Source organism: Notechis scutatus, chromosome 2 (assembly GCF_049901735.1).
Source record: "Notechis scutatus isolate UNSWTSFEM ecotype Mainland chromosome 2, rNotScu1.2, whole genome shotgun sequence".
Taxonomy (NCBI): Eukaryota; Metazoa; Chordata; class Lepidosauria; order Squamata; family Elapidae; genus Notechis; species Notechis scutatus.
Window position 1 is genome coordinate 4,326,984 of NC_142010.1, and position 19,385 is coordinate 4,346,368.

Sequence of the window (19,385 nt, forward strand, 5' to 3'; positions counted from 1 at the left end):
CCTGGCATCCAAAACGGGCTGCATGGGGACTCCTGGGAGGGGCGGGGTGGGCGGGGCCAGCCAGGAACGGGATTTGAGGGTTCTCCGAACTCTGCAGAATCTTAGCGAGGGGCCCTCCCAAGCCCCCGTGAGCCCCCAGCAGCCCCCCCTGCTTATGGCCATGGCAGCATCCCCATGATTACATGATCAACATTCCATCGTTTGGCCATTGGTTCCTATTTATGACGGTTGCCGTGTCCCCGAGTCAGGTGATCCCCTTTTGTGACCTCCTGACAAGCAAAGTCAATGGGGAAGCCAGATTCACTTAGCAACCATGTGACTAGCTTAACAACTGCAGTGATTCACTGAACAACAAGGGCAAGAAAGGTTGTAAAATGGGTCAAACTCACTTAACAACTGTCTCATTCAACCACAGAAATTGGGGGCTCAATTGTGGTTGTAGGCCGAGGACCCCCTGTATTAGGTATGTTTGGATTCCTCACTTGCTCCTTTGGCAACAGCAGCTTGTCAGACTTCAGTTGTTACACTGAACAATCCACTGATATTTTTTTTCACACACCGTAAAACTAATAACATCTCTAAAATAGAAATAAAATCTCATATTGGCAGAATAAAATAAGGAAAAAAAATTCTGTACATAAAATTGCAAAGGGAGGAATTAAAATCTATGAAGCACCTATAAAATTAGATCAGTCTTCAAATTAAAGACAACATGAGAGTAATTTTATACACGTTGGAATATTATGAGGCACACCCTGAAAAACAAATGGCTTTGATATTTTTAGATGCTCAAAAGGCATTTGATAATGTGAATTGGAGATTTATGTTATTATTATTGGAACAGATGGGTTTTGCTAGAAAATTTATTCAAGCAATAGAAGCTATATACTATAAGCAAACAGCAAAAGTGATGATAGAGGGAGAATTTACAGACTCTATCAATATTAAAAAAGGCACAAGACAAGGATGTCCACTATCCCCTTTGTTATTTGTATTGACTTTGGAAGTGTTAATAGAAATATTAGAGAGGATACAAATATAAAAGGAATGAAAGTTAAAAAGGAGGAATTTAAATTGCAAGCCTTTGCGGACAATTTGGTCTTTATTCTGGAAGACCCTCTAGAGACAGCTTTAAAATTACTGGAAAAGATAGAGACGTATGGTGATATGGCTGGCTTGAAAATAAATAAAGACAAAACAAAGATTCTGACAAAAAATATGTTATTAAGGCAAAGAGAAGAGTTGGCAGACCTATTGAAAATTCAAGTTACGAATAAAGTTAAATACTTGGGGATATTTTTGACGTCAAGATGTACTACACTGAAAGAGAATAACTATATTAAACTTAAACAGCAGATAGCATCTGACTTGAAAAAATGGGAAAACCTACAATTATCTTTGATAGGTAGAATTTCAACAATTAAAATGAATATTTTACCCAGAATTTTATATTTGTTTCAAACAATACCAATTAGGCTTGGTAAAGACTACTTTGATGAATTAAATAAAATGGTGTTGAAGTATATATGGCAAGGTAAGAAAGCGAGAATAAAACTAAAACTTTTACAGGATGCTAGAATTAGAGGAGGATTTGGCCTTCCTAATTGGGAGTTGTATTATCAAGCTGCAAATTTAATGTGGGTTAAAGAATGGATAACGTTAAGAAAGTCTAGATTACTGGCATTGGAAGGACATGACTTATTATTGGGTTGGCATGCCTTTTTATGGTATAAGGGAACTAAATCGCAGGGTTATTTCAGAAGGCATTATATACGGGAATCGTTATGGTTGAATTGGGAGAAAATTAAGAAACAATGTTATTTGAAAATACCAGTCTGGTTATCAACTATCGAAGCTTTTTCCTATCCCATAATCTATAAGGAGGAACAAACAGTTAGATATGGGGAAATACTGGATGAAAAGGGTGAACTTAAAACGATGCAAAAGCTAGAAGAACAAGATATAAAGATGAATTGGTTTTCATATGCGCAAATACACTCAAGGTATCTTAAAGATTCTAAAACAGAAGGATTTTATGATAAATTGACTGATCTAGATAGGATTTTGACAGGTTCTGATGAAAAAGTGATTAAAAAACTATATAGTTATTTGTTGGAAATTAAATTAGAGGAAGAACAAGTCAAAGAAACAATGATTGTTTGGGGGAAGAACTTTGGATATGGGATTGATTTAGAGAAATGGCAAAAATTGTGGTCTCAAAATTATAAAATGACAATGTCAGTAGCATATAAAGAAAATTTGTATAAGATGTTTTACAGGTGGCATTTCCCCCCGACAAGAATAGCAAGAATGTTCAAGAACAAATCTGAAAAGTGCTGGAAATGTCATCAGATCCCTGGCTCATATTACCATATGTGGTGGACTTGTGAGGAGGCCAGGAAATACTGGACTAGAATTCGCATATGGTTGGAAGAAATGACAAAAGAACATATAGATTTGAAACCGGAGATTTTTCTATTGGGAATCTTACCTGATACATTCAATAAAAACTTAAAGTATTTGATTGTAAATGTGTTAACAGTGGCTAGGACTGTATTTGCTAAAAATTGGAAGAGTGAGAAAATACCATTAGAGGAAGAAATTATTAAGAAAATACTGGAATGTGCTGAAATGAGTAGACTGACATTTGAAATTAGAGAACAAGAAGATAAACAATTTTATGAAGTTTGGGATCTTTTTTATCAATGGTTAGATAAAACAATATAATAATAGAATATTTAGAAATCTAGGAAACAATGAATATATATATATATATATTTTTGGTTTTGATAATATTTTTAGAATATTTTATTAAGATAGATTTGGTATGATTTTACGATTTGTTATAAAATAAATTAACTAAATTATAGTTATCTCGCTTAAGTATGAATTAGTAAAATTATAGTCAAATGATTGTTTAATAATGATATTAGGATATATAATTGTTGATTGATAATATGAGTTATTATGTAACATAATTATTATGATGACTACGAAATGGATGCACAAAAAGGAGTGGTAAACCAACTGATACACTGTCTGTAAACTTATGAAGAATGATGATGTTCTTATGTTATGTTTTATGTTTTATGTGTTTTTATTTGTTAAAATCAATAAAACTTTTATAAAAAAAAATTAGATCAGTCTTATAATCAATAATCCGACTGTTGTAGATAACTGAGTGAGTGAAGTATACAAAGACATAAGTAGCAGTAGGATTTGTAAAAAAACCACCCCTGTAAGGCTGTAAAGCTTATATTGAGTCTAATAGCTGCTGAAGCCCTGCTAGGGTTTGTTGGGATGATGACAATTATATGCATATTTAAAAGGAAGCAGAAAAAAACGGGGGAGGAAAGAAAAAAAGAGGGAAAGATTACAGAATACACTGAGTTAATGGGAACTTCCACAATCATTGATTGCAACTAAACATTAAACTATAAGGCTAATACAGAAATGAGAGGCTTATGATGGACATCTAAAATCATGATTTATGGGTTTAGCTGTAAGATAAGGTATTTTTTAATATTCATACACCTGAAGACATGATGCTAAAGCCTATAAAGTTTATAAGACACCTCATTTGTTTTTTAAATTCAGACACATTTAAATGATGACCAGGTTATTTCTCTCTAGATCAATTGATTGATCCACTCCTTCAATTTACAAGGCCACCTAACCTGTTAGGGGAGTGTCATGCAGGTGTCCTTGCGCAAGTAGAAATAGGGCAGGATGGTCTCTCCAACCAAGGAAGCGTCTGAGAATGTATAGAGCAGAGTTACGGTCCTGGCATCAAAGAAGCTCACTTGTCCCCCTTCGCAGTTGAGACAGATGCGGATTCTCGTGGGCCTCTCAGACAGGACCAGGTCAAAGCATTTTGACGGAGAGATGGCCATGTAGTCCCCTTCCCATTCCCAAATCTCCCACTGCCTGGTCTTCGCATGAACATTTTTAAAGTTCACTGGTTTGCTGGTAACCCCTACCCTCCATTCTCCTGTACCACCTACAATAACATCCCAGAAATGTCGCCCTGATGAGAACATCTGACAGCCAAGGACAGAACCTTTAGTGGACCATCCCTTAAGTCCTGTGATACTTTTTCGATCTTCGGAGATCTCAAGGAAGTCAGGATCAGCTGTGTCTGGATCCAGAGTTACATTCACTGTAAGGGGGAAGGGGAGGAAGGAAGGAAGGAAGGAAGGAAGGAAGGAAGGAAGGAAGGAAGGAAGGAAGGAAGGAAGGAAGGAAGGAAGGAAGGAAAAGAACAAGAGCTTCAGCTGCAGGCCTGGTGTGTGAAAAGAACAGAACAGAACAACAGCTTTATTTGGCCAAGTGTGTATCAGTCACACAAGGAATTTGTCTCTGCTGTATAAGCTCATATTGTACATATTAATGGAAAAGAATAGTTCACAAATCATACAATCATTAAAGTTTCCTGGGATCTAAGGTATATTAAGGTATTTAATCCTATATTTTTCTTTTTTGTTAATCTATGTTTCTCTTAAGGTTACTGGCATCACAGCTTAAAATAGCAAGCAGTTGCAATTCCTATAATTCATATTTACCTTCCTGTAGTTGAAGTCCACTTTCCAGAGTATCTGGGGAAGAAAAGAGGGGGATTCAGCACCTCATCACTGGAATTGGAGCAACAGAAGGGCCTCCCTCAGATACCCAGGTTTGCTTTCCTTGGACTCAAATCAGGAAATAAGGAATATGGAAAGCTACAAGCTAAAATGTCGTTGGTGGCTATATATCAGGGGTGCCAAACTCCATTTCATTGAGGACCGCTTCAGGGTTTTGTTTGACCTCAGAGGGCTGGGGTGGGTGTGGCCATATGTGGGCGTGGCTTGGTGGGAGTGACACGAGACTTGTGTAGGGGGGGCTCCTGTGGTGACCAAGGGGTAAGGCAGGACTTCCCTCAGACTCTCCCTCTCTCATTATACTCTCCTTCCTTCCTTCCTTCCTTTTCTTTTTCCTCCCCTCTTCATTCTAACATCTTCCTTCCCCTCTTTCTTTATTTTTCCTTCCTTGCTCTCTTCCCATCTTTTCTTCTTTTTCCTTCTCTTTCTCCTTTCCTGCCCCTTCTTGCATGCTCAAATGCATGAGGGAGAGGGGGGCAGAATCCGTGAGAATCCAAGAAACCTCAGCCAAGCCACCAGTCCCTTTTCTGTGACAAGTAGAATCTGTTGAAAAGAAGGACACGTTTAATTACCCCTCTGGGGAATGTAAACCAGAAAGGGGGTGGGAGTGGGGATAGGATTTTCTGAATAGACTCAGAAAGAAAAGAAAAAGTGAGTTGAGAAGCAAGTCAAGGAAAGCTGACTGTGGAACAACAAAGCAAATTGCAAGGGCTCCTTGAGCAAAAGTCACAGCAGAGGAAACGCCAGAGGAAGAAAGAAAAGGAGACTCAGCCCAGAAAAGGCAGCCAAGGGAACGGCCCAAGCAAGGAGAGAAACCCTTCTGGCTGTAGGAAGAAATGACAATGGGTGCAAACTAGAAAGTGCAGTGAAAAGTTGGGGTTAGAAAAAGGCTGAATGAGAGAAAGGAAAGAAATGCAGCTAAGGAGAAGATCATCTTGCCTTGACTAGTTGTAGGCAAAATTCTGATAGACTAAAGCTGCCTAAAGTTGAGTCTGGATAGCCTCAAGGATCCCCTTCTGTTGTCCTCTCTGCCACCAAACCAGAAGTCTTCCAGTCCTCCCAACGAGTGTCAGAGAAGCAAAAGGGGGGAGGGGGGGGAATTTCCCAATTCAGAAACCCCTTGAACCTTCCAGTGCAAAGAATTATATCACGTGCCCAATTTCACTGCCTTAAGAAACTGACCCTGGAAGAGGGGTTTCCTTGCAACTGGAGTTTGTTATCCAGTCTGTAGTTTGTTTGTTTTTAAACTGCTTTTCTCATTCCTGTGCCATCCATATTTCTTCTGTGACAGAGTGTCTCCCTGCACCTCATATTTGGACTCTGCTCTCTTTGGCCACCTCCTTCTTTGAAAAAACGCTTTCCTGACCAATTCTTTTTCTTCTGATTGCTGCCTGTGTTCCCAACTACAACCGTCATAAATATGAACCCGTCCTCAAGCACCCAAAAGTAAATCACATGGTTGTGGGAATGATACAATGGTCATAACTGTGAAAAATGGTCATAAGTCATTTTTTCACTGCCATTCTAACTGTGAACAGTCACTAAGCGAACTGTTGTAAGTTGAGAATTGCTTGTAAAGGGTCAACTATGAGTAGCTAATGGTTCCCATTTTTAGCAAATCTGTAATGGGAGCAACCAGAAAGCTCCTCTTCCCCTCCTGGTGCCAAGACACAAGGCATTTTCCCCCAGAGAAATAAGGATCTCTCTTCCACTCATCCTGAAATTGATCCCTCTTTGATCCCCCTGACAGTGATCCAGAATCTCTCTTGGATGCTCAAAATGTCATCCAGTAAAACCCCAGCGGCTATTTTTTTACCTCTCAATTTTTTCATGGCATTTTTCAGAAGCGGAATTACATCACTGCAATCCCAGATTGTCCACTTCGGCTCTAGAAGTAAATCCACCGGATTCTCATATGTTTCCTTAGCCTGGAATCTGGCAAGACAAAAGAACAGAATAACAGAGTTAGAAGGTCATCTAGTCCACCCCCCCCATCTGCCGAAGCAGGAGACCAGACACTGTTTCTGACAGATGGCCGTCCAGCCTCTTCTTGAAAGTTTCTCGTGATGAAGCCCCCACAACGTCTGAAGGCAAAGCTGTTTCATTGGTTCATTCTCCTCAGTCAGAAAATTTCTCCTTATTTCTAGGTTGAACCTCTCTTTGATCAGTTTCCATCCATTACTCCTTGTCTGGCCTACAGGTGCTTTGGAAAACAGCTTGACCCCTTCCTCTCTGTGGCAGCCCCTCACATACTGGAACACGGCTATCGTGTCTCCCCTGGCCCTTCTCTTCCCTGGACTAGCCATGCCCAGTTCCTGTAACCGTTATCAACCTGCCAATAGAAGCAGCTTCCTAAAGCATCAGACGGTGCTTGAGGATTGGATAGCTATAGGATCCGGTCTGGGTTGGTTACCAGAGGTTTTGTCTTCTGAGCTTTTGGACCCAGGCTGGAGCCCCTCCTCAGGGAACTTCTCTCTCCCTCGCCAGAATGTGTGCCCTGGGCTGTTCTACGCGTTGTGTTTATGTGGTCCCTGGTTGTGTGTGGCTTTCACTGGTTAAGTGGGGTGTTGATGGCCACCTATTAATTCACAGAATGCCTTTTTCTTGTGTGGCCCCGTCCTTGGCTCCTAAGTACCTCGTCAGCTGGTGGTAAGTCAGCACTCCTGTTGACTGACAAGGGCCCCCGTTTCCCAGGCTTCAGTCATTTCTCTGGCCAGCTATTCAAATATGGGCACCATGATGACCCAGTGGATCCTGATCCAGAACTGCATTCATCCACTTTCATCCAGCTAAGCAAGAGATTTAGGAGAGGCAACTAAGTTTCAGTTTTGGGCTCCCTACTCTTGAAAATTCTTGTGGATCTCTTGGCCAAAACAATGGATCGTATCTTACCAAATGACCGATGACTAATAGGGGTGACATAGGAAATTAGACGATGGATTTAACATTCAAACTCATCTTGATGGATTTTAGTTCTGCATTTAACACAATTCTTCCACAGAGACTAGTGTCTAAACTTAAGGACCTTGGGCTTTTTCATTCAATCTACCTTTGGATTATGGATTTCCTGTCTGGCTGCTCTCAGGGGGTCAGATTAGGTAATCACACCTCCTCGGCCCTCATTCTTAATACTGGTACACCACAGGGTTGTGTGTTGAGTCCCTTACTCTATACCCTTTACGTACATGACTGCATTCCCATTCACACCACTAAATTTGCAGATAATACAACCGTGGTGGGACTCATCTCCGGGGGGGGGGGATGTGTCTGCCTATCAAGATGAGGTGGACCGGTTGCTTTCATGGTGTGGAGACAATAATTTGGTCCTTAACACCAATAAGACCAAGGAGCTTATAGTGGACTACAGATGGAATATATCAGGCATCCAGGCCTTGGTTATCATTGGAGACCAAGTGGAGCAAGTGGCCAGTTTTAAGTTTCTGGATGTTACCATAAAAGAGGACCTGACCTGGGGCGCTCACACTGCAGTACTGGTCAAAAGGGCCCAGAGATTATTCTACCCGAGACTTCTCAGGAAACAATAACTGAATGAAAAATTCCTGGTGACCTTCTACCGCTGCACTATAGAGAGTATCTTAACTTACTGCACCTGTGTATGGTTTGCTAATTACACAGTGGCAGATAGGACAGTGCTCCAGAGAATTAACATCATTGCCCAGGGGATCATTGGTTGACCTCTCCCCTCTTTGGAAGAGCTTTATAGCTCCAGCTGCCCTAAGAAAGTTCAAAACATTCTCAAAGATTCATCCCATCCTGGGCACCCTTTTTTTTTGAACTATTGCTATCTGGCAGACAGTACAGAATAATAAAAACAAGGACAAATAGGCTGAATAACAGCTTCTATCACAGAGCAGTAAATCTATTGAATTCTACTGTATAGTGGAATACTAATGCAGCACCAGGGGTCTTCTATTCAATTGTATAGAATGTGAAGGAGATGTGTTTTTGTTTTATTATAATTCATCGCAGTCAGCCAGATGTTCAGACTGGGTTTGGCATTTTTGTCTACCTATCGCGTCCTTACCAATGACCTGGGATAGGCAAATCTGGATGTTTGATGGTGTTACAAATATTGCCGCAGGATCAAAGCTGTTCCAAGTAAAGCTTCCTTCTGCAATTATTATTATTATTAATAACAATAATATTCTTATGTATGATGTACACCAGTGGTTCCCAAACTTTTTCAGTCCACCGCCCCCTTGGTGCTACAAACTCATCCTTGGTGCCCCCCACCCAGATTCAAATTTCTGTGGGCATGAACTAATTTGAGGGTGTGGCTTGCTGGTCACGTGATGGGTGGGCGTGGCTTGCTGGTCACGTGACTGGCTGGACATGGCTTGCTGGTCACATGGGGTAGGTATGATTTGGTGGTCATGTGACTGGGTGGGCGTGGCCAGGTGACTGGCAAACCAAATACCAGCGGTCCTCACTTAATGGCTGGTTGTGTAGCAAGTGTTCTAATTTATGACTGGCCTCCCCAAAGATACTTGACCCGTTTTTGGAGTTTTGACAGCCATGGACACACATACACACACACTCCCTTCTAACCCTGCTGGAGCAGGTCATTGCACTAGAATCTGCAAAGCATCTTTGATTAGATTCTAGCAGTGAATAAAATCTAATCAGAGATGCTTTGCCGATTCTTGTTGATTTGTTTTATTTGTATCTCTTTATTTTATGTTGCTGAATTGCATTGACATGTGTGTCCCTTCTTGTGCGCAACCCAGAAGCTTTTGTGATTCTTTGCAGGAAAAATTACCGACCTCTGGCTTTGCTCTACTTTTCAAACATGCCGACACTGCCGCGTTCTAGGTGCCGGCCCCACAGTTCCACCCCATTTATCCCACTGCCCTGGAGGGATCTGCCCAAGCAAGTCAAGTAAATGGGGTGAGCCTGAGAGAGGGAAAGAGAGAGAAAGAAAAGAGAGAGAGAGAGAGAGAAAGAGAAAGAAGAAAAGAAAGAGAAAAGGGAAAGGAAGAAGGGACAAAGAAAGAGGAGGGGATGGAAGGAAGGGACAGAAAGAAAAAGAAATAAAGGAGGGAGGGAGGGAGGAGAAAGATAATGAGATATCTATTCTAGTCCAATCACCTGCTCCAGCAGGGTTAAGAGAGAGAGAGAGAGAGAGAGAGAGAGAGAGAGAGAGAGAGAGAGAGAGAGAGAGAGAGTTCTCTTTGTAATTTACCAGTACATTTTGGTTTTGCCTTCTACAGAATTGGCACTGTAATACATTGGGGAAAAGTAATTTTTAGAATGGAGATCTGGTCCAATGGATCCTGTTTAAAGCCTCAACAAAATGTGAGAGCTTCCTGATAGTCTTGACTATGTTTTGTCCACAAAACCTTTAATTATAGAAGCCAAAGATGTTTCAATGTGGAAAAGGGCCTCAGTCTAAACTAGGCCTCATTTCAATTTGATGCGTCAGGTCTCTCTCTCTCCCCCCCCCCCCCTTCCCAGACTGGCTTTGCTCTATTTTCCCAATGTGCTTGCGGGGCTGGCGCTTCGAACATGGATAGATGGATAGAGAGAGAGACAGACAGACAAAGAGAGACAGGTAGGTAGGTAGGTAGGTAGGCAGATAGGCGGGCAGACAGACCTTTTGGATGAATGTATAGGTAGGTAGGTAAGTAGATTGGTAGGTAGGTAGACAGAAAGACAGGTAGGCAGGCAGGTAGGTAGGTAGGCAGGAAGGCAAGCAGACAGACAGACATTTTGGATGGGTAGATAGATAGATAGATAGATAGATAGATAGATAGATAGATAGATAGATAGATAGATAGATAGATAGATAGATAGATAGATAGATAGATAGATAGATAGATAGATGATAGATAGATAGATAGATAGATAGATCTATATTGGTAGGTAGGTAGGTAGACAGAAAGGCAGGCAGACATACAGGCAGACCTTTTGTATGTATGTATGTATGTATGTATGTATGGACGGACGGACGGACGGACAGACAGACAGACAGACAGACAGACAGACAGACAGAAAGAAAGAAAGAAAGAAAGAAAGAAAGAAAGAAAGAAAGAAAGAAAGAAAGAAAGAAAGAAAGCGACAGCAGTGGCACTTTGAGAAAGTAGAGCAAAGCCAGAGTGGGAATTGAAGTCCACACTAAGTTGACAAGGTTGAGAAACACGGGCTGAATATATCAACCCAGCCATTCTGGTTTAGAGTTTAGCATGCTGTTTGATTCTGGCTTAGTCAATGAATAAACCATGGCTAAGATCTTCCTGCTCCTTAATGCAGCTGCCACTCTGCCCCTTCTCCAGCCCCCTGCAGCTGCCCCTCTGCCCCTTCTCCAGCCCCCTTTGGCATCCAATTTTGCAATGCCAACCTCCCTGGGGCAGCGATGCAGCTGACCTCACTCTCTTTGCTTCAACCCAAGGTCCACTTCCATCGGGCCAAGCAAGGGGAGGTACTCTGCACACGCTCAGAGACTCCCAACTTCAGTGAAGCATTCCGCCCATCTTTATGCTCCGCCCGGGAGGAGGAAGGTGTGCAGAAGCAGCCCAGACCAGGGGAGGTGGAGGGAACAATCGCTTGGAAACCAACCAAGCAAGCGCAGGGCTCGGTCGGAAGAACCGGCTGCAGAGGGAGGCTAGGTTCTAGGTCTGGGACGGCCACGTAGAGCCTAACCGAACCGAGCCACGCGCCTTGGAGAGCCGCAGCTGCACCCACCCGCTTCCTGCACGCAAGCCCAGCTGGCTGGAGAGGCGGAGGCCGGCCGGGCGCTGCGTGCTCCCTTGTTCTTCTCCGGGTAAGGGGGTCCTAACGCCGGACCACCCACCTCTTCCACTGCACGCCTTGGGAGGGTTTTGCTTTCGGGCCTTCTGGCATGCCTCCGCCGCTTCCACCAGAGGGCAGCCTGCAAGCTAAGGTGCCCTCTTTCCACCACCTCCCACCTCTCCCCCCGACTTGGCAAGGTTCACCGCGCGCGGGTTCCACATTCGAGGTGCTGGCTACGGAGCGATGAAACAGTCAATGGGCAGCTTACATCCTACAATACCTTTAAAACCATCAAACATCTGTCTCTTCTTGGGAAGGATTCAGTAGGTGGGTAAAAATGCCAAATTCAATCTAAACATCTGTGAAACCAACCATAATACTTAATCATATCAAATATTTCTAATTATATTGTGTTGAAGTTATCTGAGGATATGTCTAAAAAGCCCTGAAATACAGTAAGTTCTCTTTACATTAAACTACTGCTAAATACAACCAGCACTTTCCAAAATAGGAAAACTGCTGGAGGATCTACAAATCTCTGAGACTGTAAAGAAAAGGGTGGATTTACTTACTTCTTCAAGATGCTTCCAATGTCCTAAAAAACAAAGAGACGAAGCGTTGAAAGGAGCCACTTCCTATGCAGAAAATTAAATTCTTACATTCACAAAATAAATGAGTGAAACATCTGGACAACCAGACACTAACAGACATATAAAGTACTTCCATTTTTTTTAAATAAAAAAACTCCCGTTGCTCTTTTTTCCCCAGCTGTTCAACCTTTTAGAGGTATTGTTTTTACTTTTTTGCCTAAGAAAAATTATAACCCGGTTGAATCCAACACAATTACAGATTATATATATAATGTTGTGACTAGGAGGTTTGAACCTGCTTTGTCAGAAGACATAGGCATTAAGGTTTGAGCCTGCCTTGTTGAGTGACACAAATGGGAGTCAGGAGGAAGAGGAAGATAGGGCATTGGGGTTTGAACCTGCTTTGCTGGAAGTTTCGGAATCTTCATCCTCTCCCGGACCTTCCTCATTAGTTACACCTGTGTCGGCAGATAATCAGGAGAACGTGCCAGAGCCCTTGGATGAAGATCAAACCGAAGAATCTTGGTTTGATGCAAGGAACAGATGTAAGCAGAAACGTCAAGCACAAACTGGAAGGAGACGTCGAATCAGGGACTGAGTAAGAGACTGACACGCCCCTTCAGGAAATATAAGGAGGCGTGTTAGCTCTGAAGCCCTGTTCGGATCAACTTGTTGATTTGCGTTTGCAGTTGGACAATTTATCCTGTTTGGAATTCATCTCTGATTTATAGTGCTGTTCGTTATCATAATTGGCTGACAGCTTCTGGGAAAACTGCCAACAATGAATTCAGACAAAGGAAAGTTAACTCTGTTGTTCCTGGTTTTTTCTGTTTGTATATTTTCCTTTGGACATTTGGACTCTCACCTCGTGGCCACAGGTGAGACAGAACATTTTTGATCCGAACCCTTAATTCCATATTCTGACTAAGATGGAGCAAAAACAGCTAGAGCAGCAGCAGCAGATATCTCAACTGTTGCAAGATAACCAGGTTTTGCAGAAACAAGTCACCCAGCTGGTTAACCATCTTACGCTGATGCAAGCTCCTGCTGCTCCTCCTGCCCCTCCCCGTAGGAAATGCCCAGTAGCTGTGCCGGATAAATTCTCTGGATAGCCTGAAATGTTCCCGGCTTTTATGGGGCAGTGTCAATTATTTATGTCTCTTCGGCCAGAAGATTTCCCTGATGACCGGGCTCGGGTGGGGTTTGTTATCAGTCTTTTGTCGGGTTCGGCTGCTAGGTGGGCCACTCCGTTATTGGTGCAAAATAGTCCCTTACTAACGGACTATCAGGGCTTTTGGCACCATCTACGCTCGATGTATGAGGACCCCATAAAAGCTCAGACCGCCGCCAGACGCTTAAAGGAACTTCGCCAGGGGAAACGCCCATTGCAGGAGTTCATTTCAGAGTTTCGTCTGCTCTGCATGGACTCTGCATGGAATGAGGCAGCCCAAATGGACACTTTCCAAGATGGTCTGGCAGAGGAAATACAAGATAAGTTGGTGCACGTGGAGCCGGCTCTAACTTATTTAAGCCATTTAGTCCTTGATGAAATACTGTAGTTCATTTAGTGACTGTTCCTTTCCATAGAAAGAGTCCAAAAGATTACTAAATGAGGAGTTAAAAAAAGATTTTGAACCTTGTCAAGTGCAGCTAGAATGCAGACAAGGAAAGATATCTCAATCTCCACAAGAGAAGAAAAATGAAAAAAAAAAAAAGACTGCTTTAATTAGATATGACCCATTATTTGTACTTGGAAGCTGCTTCTAAACTTTGTGCTCGAGATAGGAAAAAATGAACTCTCGATGCTTGATTTTGCTTCTTAGGCTAATTTGTTTTTATAGACATGGCTAATAATGACTAGATATGCAAAAATAAAAAGTTGAGGTAGAAAAAGAGATGTTTTCTTTCCCTTTATCCTACACTTCTATCCCATTCTTATCCTTCTCCATTTCACTTATTTATTTTCATTTGTACTTTTCACTATTATATTTTTGATTAAATTTATGGGAAAAAAAGGAAAGAGTCAAAAAGAGTATTCTGTGGAGGAGCTAAAGTATGCAGAGCGGAGCAATGAAGATGATAAGGGCTCTGGAGGCCAAACCGTTCAATGAATTTGGTATGCTTAGCCTAACCAAGGGAAGGCTTAGGGGAGACACGACAGCCACCTCCCAATACTTGAAGGGCTCTCATAGGGAAAAGGGCATGGATTTACTCTCCATAGCACCTGAGGGAATAACAAGAAGCAAGCCTCCCTGAGTTCTGGGTTATACATCACTGGAGGCTTTCAATAACAGTTTGGACAACCATTTTTTCAGGATGGAATAAGGACTCCTGCCTTGGGCAGAGGATTGGACTAGCAGACCTCCAAGGTCCCTTCCAGCCCAAGGATTCTATTATCTCCACTTCCTGTCCTGACCTGTAAGAGCTGGCTGGCTGGCTGCTGAACCTTCTCTTCTTTCTCCTGGATGAGATGGTCAAGAGAGCGCACTTCCTCCATGTGCTTGGCCAAACCCTTCTCCTTTCTGACCATAATATCCTTCTCCGTCTCTTCCATTCTAGCCAGCAGAAGCTTCTCCTGTCCTTCCAACCAGAGTTGTAGTTCTCTGAATTCAGCCACTATATTTTTTTTGACTTTTTCAATGTGATCCTGGAACAAGAAAGGCATACTTTTATTTTAATTATTTTACTTAATTATTTTTATTTTAACTGCTATAATAATTAAACGGATTCCCTTCCAGAACTGAGGTGAGAGAATTTCCTAAGGAGAAAAATAACCCTTTTGATATAAAAAAGGGCAGAGGGGAAGGTTTCTAAAAAGAAAAAGGTTTCGGTTTAAATGATCTCTCATGAAAATTTTCTTGGCAATCAGGAATTCCAAAAAAGGAGACAGAAAAATGTTTGAGTTCACAATTTTTTTCAATAAGATGAAATACAGTTTGCATTTATTATGCCAACCAAACCCGTTGTAGAAAAGACGGCTCATGGGATAGCTGCATTTAACCCAACTGTGACTCATTCAGGCAATGGTGAAATCTCAGTCCTCAGGTTAAGAACAAGTTCTGTGTCCTAATACTGTCTTTAGCTTGAATTTCCTTTAAGTCAGAACTTGTACTTGCAAACAGGCTGCCTATTATCCAAGATGGCGGATGGGGTTCTCCTTCCTATTAGCTCAGAAGCTCCTCAGCATTGGATCAATACTTACAAGCATCTCCTGCACTGTTTGCTCTGTGTCTCTTTTGTAAGTAGCTATTTTTTCTTTCTGCTCCTTCTGAGCCTTCAGACAATCCTCCACCTTGATCTGAAGAGAAAATACAACTTTTGAGTTCCGTAAAGAATTACATTGGAGGGAAGACCCAGTTAGATGATAGATGCAATCCTCATAAATACATGGCAGTTGCCAAGCGTCCGAATTTTGATCATGTGACCACAGGGATGCTTGCAATGATCACAAGGGTGAAAAATCTTATGACACTTTTTCCGTTGTCGTTGTAACTTCGAATCATCACTAAACGAATGGTTATAAGTCCAAGGACTACCTGCAATGACATTAAATGGAGCTGCCTGAGTCTCCTGTTTGCAGTCATCCCAGAAGCATCACTGAGAAATGAAAGTTTGGGCTGATCCAGCAGGAGTGTTTTTCAGGGTCTGCACTCAAGATTTTGGAGGACTCCATAACAATTTGGCTCAAGAGCAAATGTGGAAAGGGAGCTGGCAAAGGGAGCCTATTTCTCCCTACAGGCAATTTCCTTTGCTAAGCAAGACAGGGACACTGCAACCATCATTAATACCTGCCAATTGCCAATCCCCCCAATTTCGATCGGTGACCAGGGATGCTACAATAGTCATAAGTGTGAAAACAGTCATAAGTCACTTTGTTCAATGGTTTTGTAACTTTGAACAGTCATGAAACAAATGGTTTTAAGTCAAGGAATATGGGAAATCTGTCTTCAAAAAATTGTAGCCACAGAGGATATAAAGCAGGAGGTGAAGATCTCAGGCTGGAATCAGGGAAGTTTGTTAAAGGAATCTGGCCCAGGCAGAAAGCTGCAGATGAGTGTAATAAGACCATTAATGAATGGGGGGGGGACACTGCTGCCTAGCAACAAGAAAATAACAAGGTAGTTAGAAGGACTCCAGTTAGAAGGATGCTAGCTAAGGCACATAGACATACACTTTGGTAACTTACTATAATAATAAAATACACACCCCTTTTGATAAGAAAGCTTATTAGTATAAAATATGCAATTTATGAGGGAGGAGAAAAAAAATACATGTCAGGGAACCAATGAGTGATTCTTAGGGTGTTAACTTTCTGGATCTTAAGTGTATAAAATTTCTATTTGTATATGGTTAGGGGTCTCAGCTCTTTTTTTAGCTCCTGAGATCTTTTTGCTAAAGTATTTCAATTAAATAATTCAATTGGAGGCTAAAACAAATGAAGAACAGTTGCAGGGACTGGGTATGTCCAGTTTAATGAAAAGAAGGATTAGGGAAGACATGATAGCAATCTTGCAATATTTCAGGGGCTGCCACAAAGATCTCCAAAGCAGAACCTCCTGTCTGGTTCTGATCAGGATCTGCTCAAGGCTAAACCCATTTTGTGGACAACAGAGGAAGCAAGTAAAGTGATCTAAGGATTGACAGGAAGGCCAAGGATCTGGATGCTCCCCAACCGCAGCGATTCCTCCTGGCTGATTCCTACCTGGTATTCCTGGAAAGCCTCCTCCGCAGGGATCACCGAGTGGCCCTTGTGCTCTTTGGATCGGTCGCAGACCACGCAGATGAGGGTCTCGTGGTGCTTACAAAAAAGCTTGAGGGGCTCCTGGTGCTTCGGACAGAAGCTCCCCCCTTCTTCGCCCGGATGGCGGCTGCATCCCCTGGCCACTTCCACCATGCGCGCCAGCTGCCGGTTGGGGAGGACGCTGCGGGGCGCGAAGGTCTGTCTGCACTCGGGACAGGAAGCCTCCGATTCCGACGTCCCCCAACTGCGGGTCAGGCAGCCCCGGCAGAAGTTGTGGCCGCACTCCGGGATGAGCACGGGGTCCTGGAAAAGGTCCAGGCAAATGGAGCAGGTGGCTTCTTCCAGCAAATCCTGCAAGGAGGCTCCGGCCGCCATCGCCGCCTCCAAAAGGAAAGAGAAAGCTGTTTTCGCGCCTTTCCCTCCGAATCAGGTGACTCCCAGGCGGGAATCCAAAGTGAATTGGTGCTCCTGCTTTCGTCTTCGCTGGCTTCTAAGAAGAACTCAGTATTTTATTTATTTATTTATTTTTATTTGATTTGATTTGCCAATTGTTTACGAGATCAAATAAATCAAATAAAATCAAATAAATAAAGAAAGCTTTTCGCGCCTTTCCTCGAATCAGGAAGGCGGGAATCCAAAGTGAATTGGTGCTCCTGCTTTCGTCTTCGCTGGCTTCTTAAAGAAGAACTGCAGTATTTTAAAGAGAACACATTGGAGAGGAGGAAAAATTCGCGGGACTGAGCCCCGATCCATTATTATTAGCCCAACCAGCTCGTTAAAGGGGAAATTCTTTTTACTGAAAAGGAAACATCCCTTGGACGAACCCAGATTAATTCCAATTGATCCCAGCATCCTGTTAAAGAGAAGAGAAAGTTTTTAAAAACTGGGGAGAAGCCAACATTTGCTCCCCCCGATCAATTATAGATCCAAACATTCTGCTAAAGGAGAGGTGGGGTACTCTCTGTAGTGCCTTCTTGTCCGGGACTGTTGAACCAGCCTACCATACTGTTACATAGCATGCAAAGACACTTTCTATCGTGGACCGATAGAAAGAGGTCATCAGCAGTTCCACCTTATTTTTTCCAAAGACTCTAAGGAAATGGAGTCCCAGTTGAGCCTTCCTAACCACCAGGGAGGTGTTGTTTTTCCAGGTGAGGTCTTGACTAATAAGCACTCCCAAGAATTTATAAGAGGAAACCCTCCCCCCACAGCCCCCCTTGATATACAGTGGGGCAGGTTCCTCTCTCTGCTTCCGGAAATCCAGCACCATCCAGCATTTTAACATTTGTTGGTTGTTTTTTTTATTAATTTTTTAAAAAGAAACATAAACAAACAAAACATAAAAACATCAAGCCATCTTCCATATATATACATACAGTGTGCCGGTTGGTTTACAAATTGTTTTGTGCTTCCATTTCATAGTCTTCAATTACAATTACATTGTAATCTCATACTTTCAATCAAATATTAAGTACATTAATATCTTTATTAATCAAACGTTTGACTATACTTTTATTCATTCATGTTTTATAAGATAATCATATTTTACTTAATTTATTTTATAACGGTTCATATTATCCTCCCAGATCTATCCTAGAATCATTTTATAGATATAATTTTAAAAAAAGAATACATATATTTATTATTTTCTAAGAATCTACATATTTCATTACTATGTTTTATTATCTAACCATTGATAGAATAGATCCCAAATTTTATAAAATTGTTTATCATCCTGTTCTCTAATTTCAACTGTCAATCTACTCATTTCAGCACATTCCAATATTTTCTTAATGATCTTCTCCTGTGATGGTATTTTCTCATCTTTCCAGTTTTTAGCAAATACAATCCTAGCCGCTGTTAATACATTTACAATCAGGTATTTCAAGTCTTTACTATATATTTCAGGTAAAATTCCCAATAAAAAAATCTCTGGTTTCAAGTCTATATGCTTATTTGTCATTTTTTTCCAGCCACGTGTGGATTTTAGTCCAATATTTTTTAGCATCCAGACATGTCCACCACATATGGTAATATGAGCCAGGTGTCTGATGACATTTCCAGCATTTTTCGGATTTATTCTTTTTTTTTTGTAAGTTTTATTTGAGTTTTCACGAAAAGAAAAGAAATACAAGTAAAACATCTTTTTTGAAAGCAGCATAATCCCGGGTTACATCTCTTTGTACAGACACAAATTCAAATTCATGCTCATTTTTATATTCCATTCCATATCCTATTACTATTCTACATTTTCTACATAGCTTCTCCCCTCTTTTAACTTTCTTAATTTTATTTTATTTATTTCATCTCAGTTCAAATCATTGTACTTATATTCTTTGTCTGTCCTGTTTCAATGATCTACTATCCTTTCTCATTAAACAGAATTTCTCCTGTAATCACTGATTGGAGTATGACGCCTTTATATCTTTCCCCTAAAATTATAACACTTAATAAAATACATAACTTCCATTCGGATTCTGCTTGGCACATTCTAAAACTACACATTGTATTCTTGAAAAAAAAATTATACATGTATAATATAATTAAACAACAATCCATTCCAATTCAATTCTATCCTTAATATTAATATTCATTTAGATCTTAACATTTTGCACATTACTTTTCAAGTAAATATCATACTTCTATGGGAACAATAATAAACTTTCC

At 41.5% G+C, this 19,385-nt stretch overlaps 1 protein-coding gene across 2 annotated transcripts; it reads right to left on the bottom strand.

Moving 5' to 3' along the window:
- Positions 1–3,495: 3,495 nt before the first annotated feature.
- On the bottom strand, positions 3,496–17,181 carry LOC113429751 (E3 ubiquitin-protein ligase TRIM39-like). 2 transcript variants are annotated; one of them, XM_087953210.1, is made up of 7 exons: positions 16,680–17,181; positions 15,180–15,275; positions 14,394–14,624; positions 11,960–11,982; positions 6,454–6,572; positions 4,563–4,595; positions 3,496–4,159 (listed from the first exon to the last, which is right to left on the bottom strand). In XM_087953210.1, the coding sequence occupies exons 1-7, from the start codon at positions 17,091–17,093 to the stop codon at positions 3,681–3,683; spliced, it is 1,395 nt and encodes a 464-aa protein (XP_087809336.1). In that variant the 5' UTR covers positions 17,094–17,181; the 3' UTR covers positions 3,496–3,680. The 2 variants fall into 2 exon arrangements, with proteins under 2 accessions (XP_087809336.1, XP_087809337.1); XM_087953211.1 differs by lacking the exon at positions 14,394–14,624.
- Between the last annotated feature and the right edge of the window lie 2,204 nt (positions 17,182–19,385).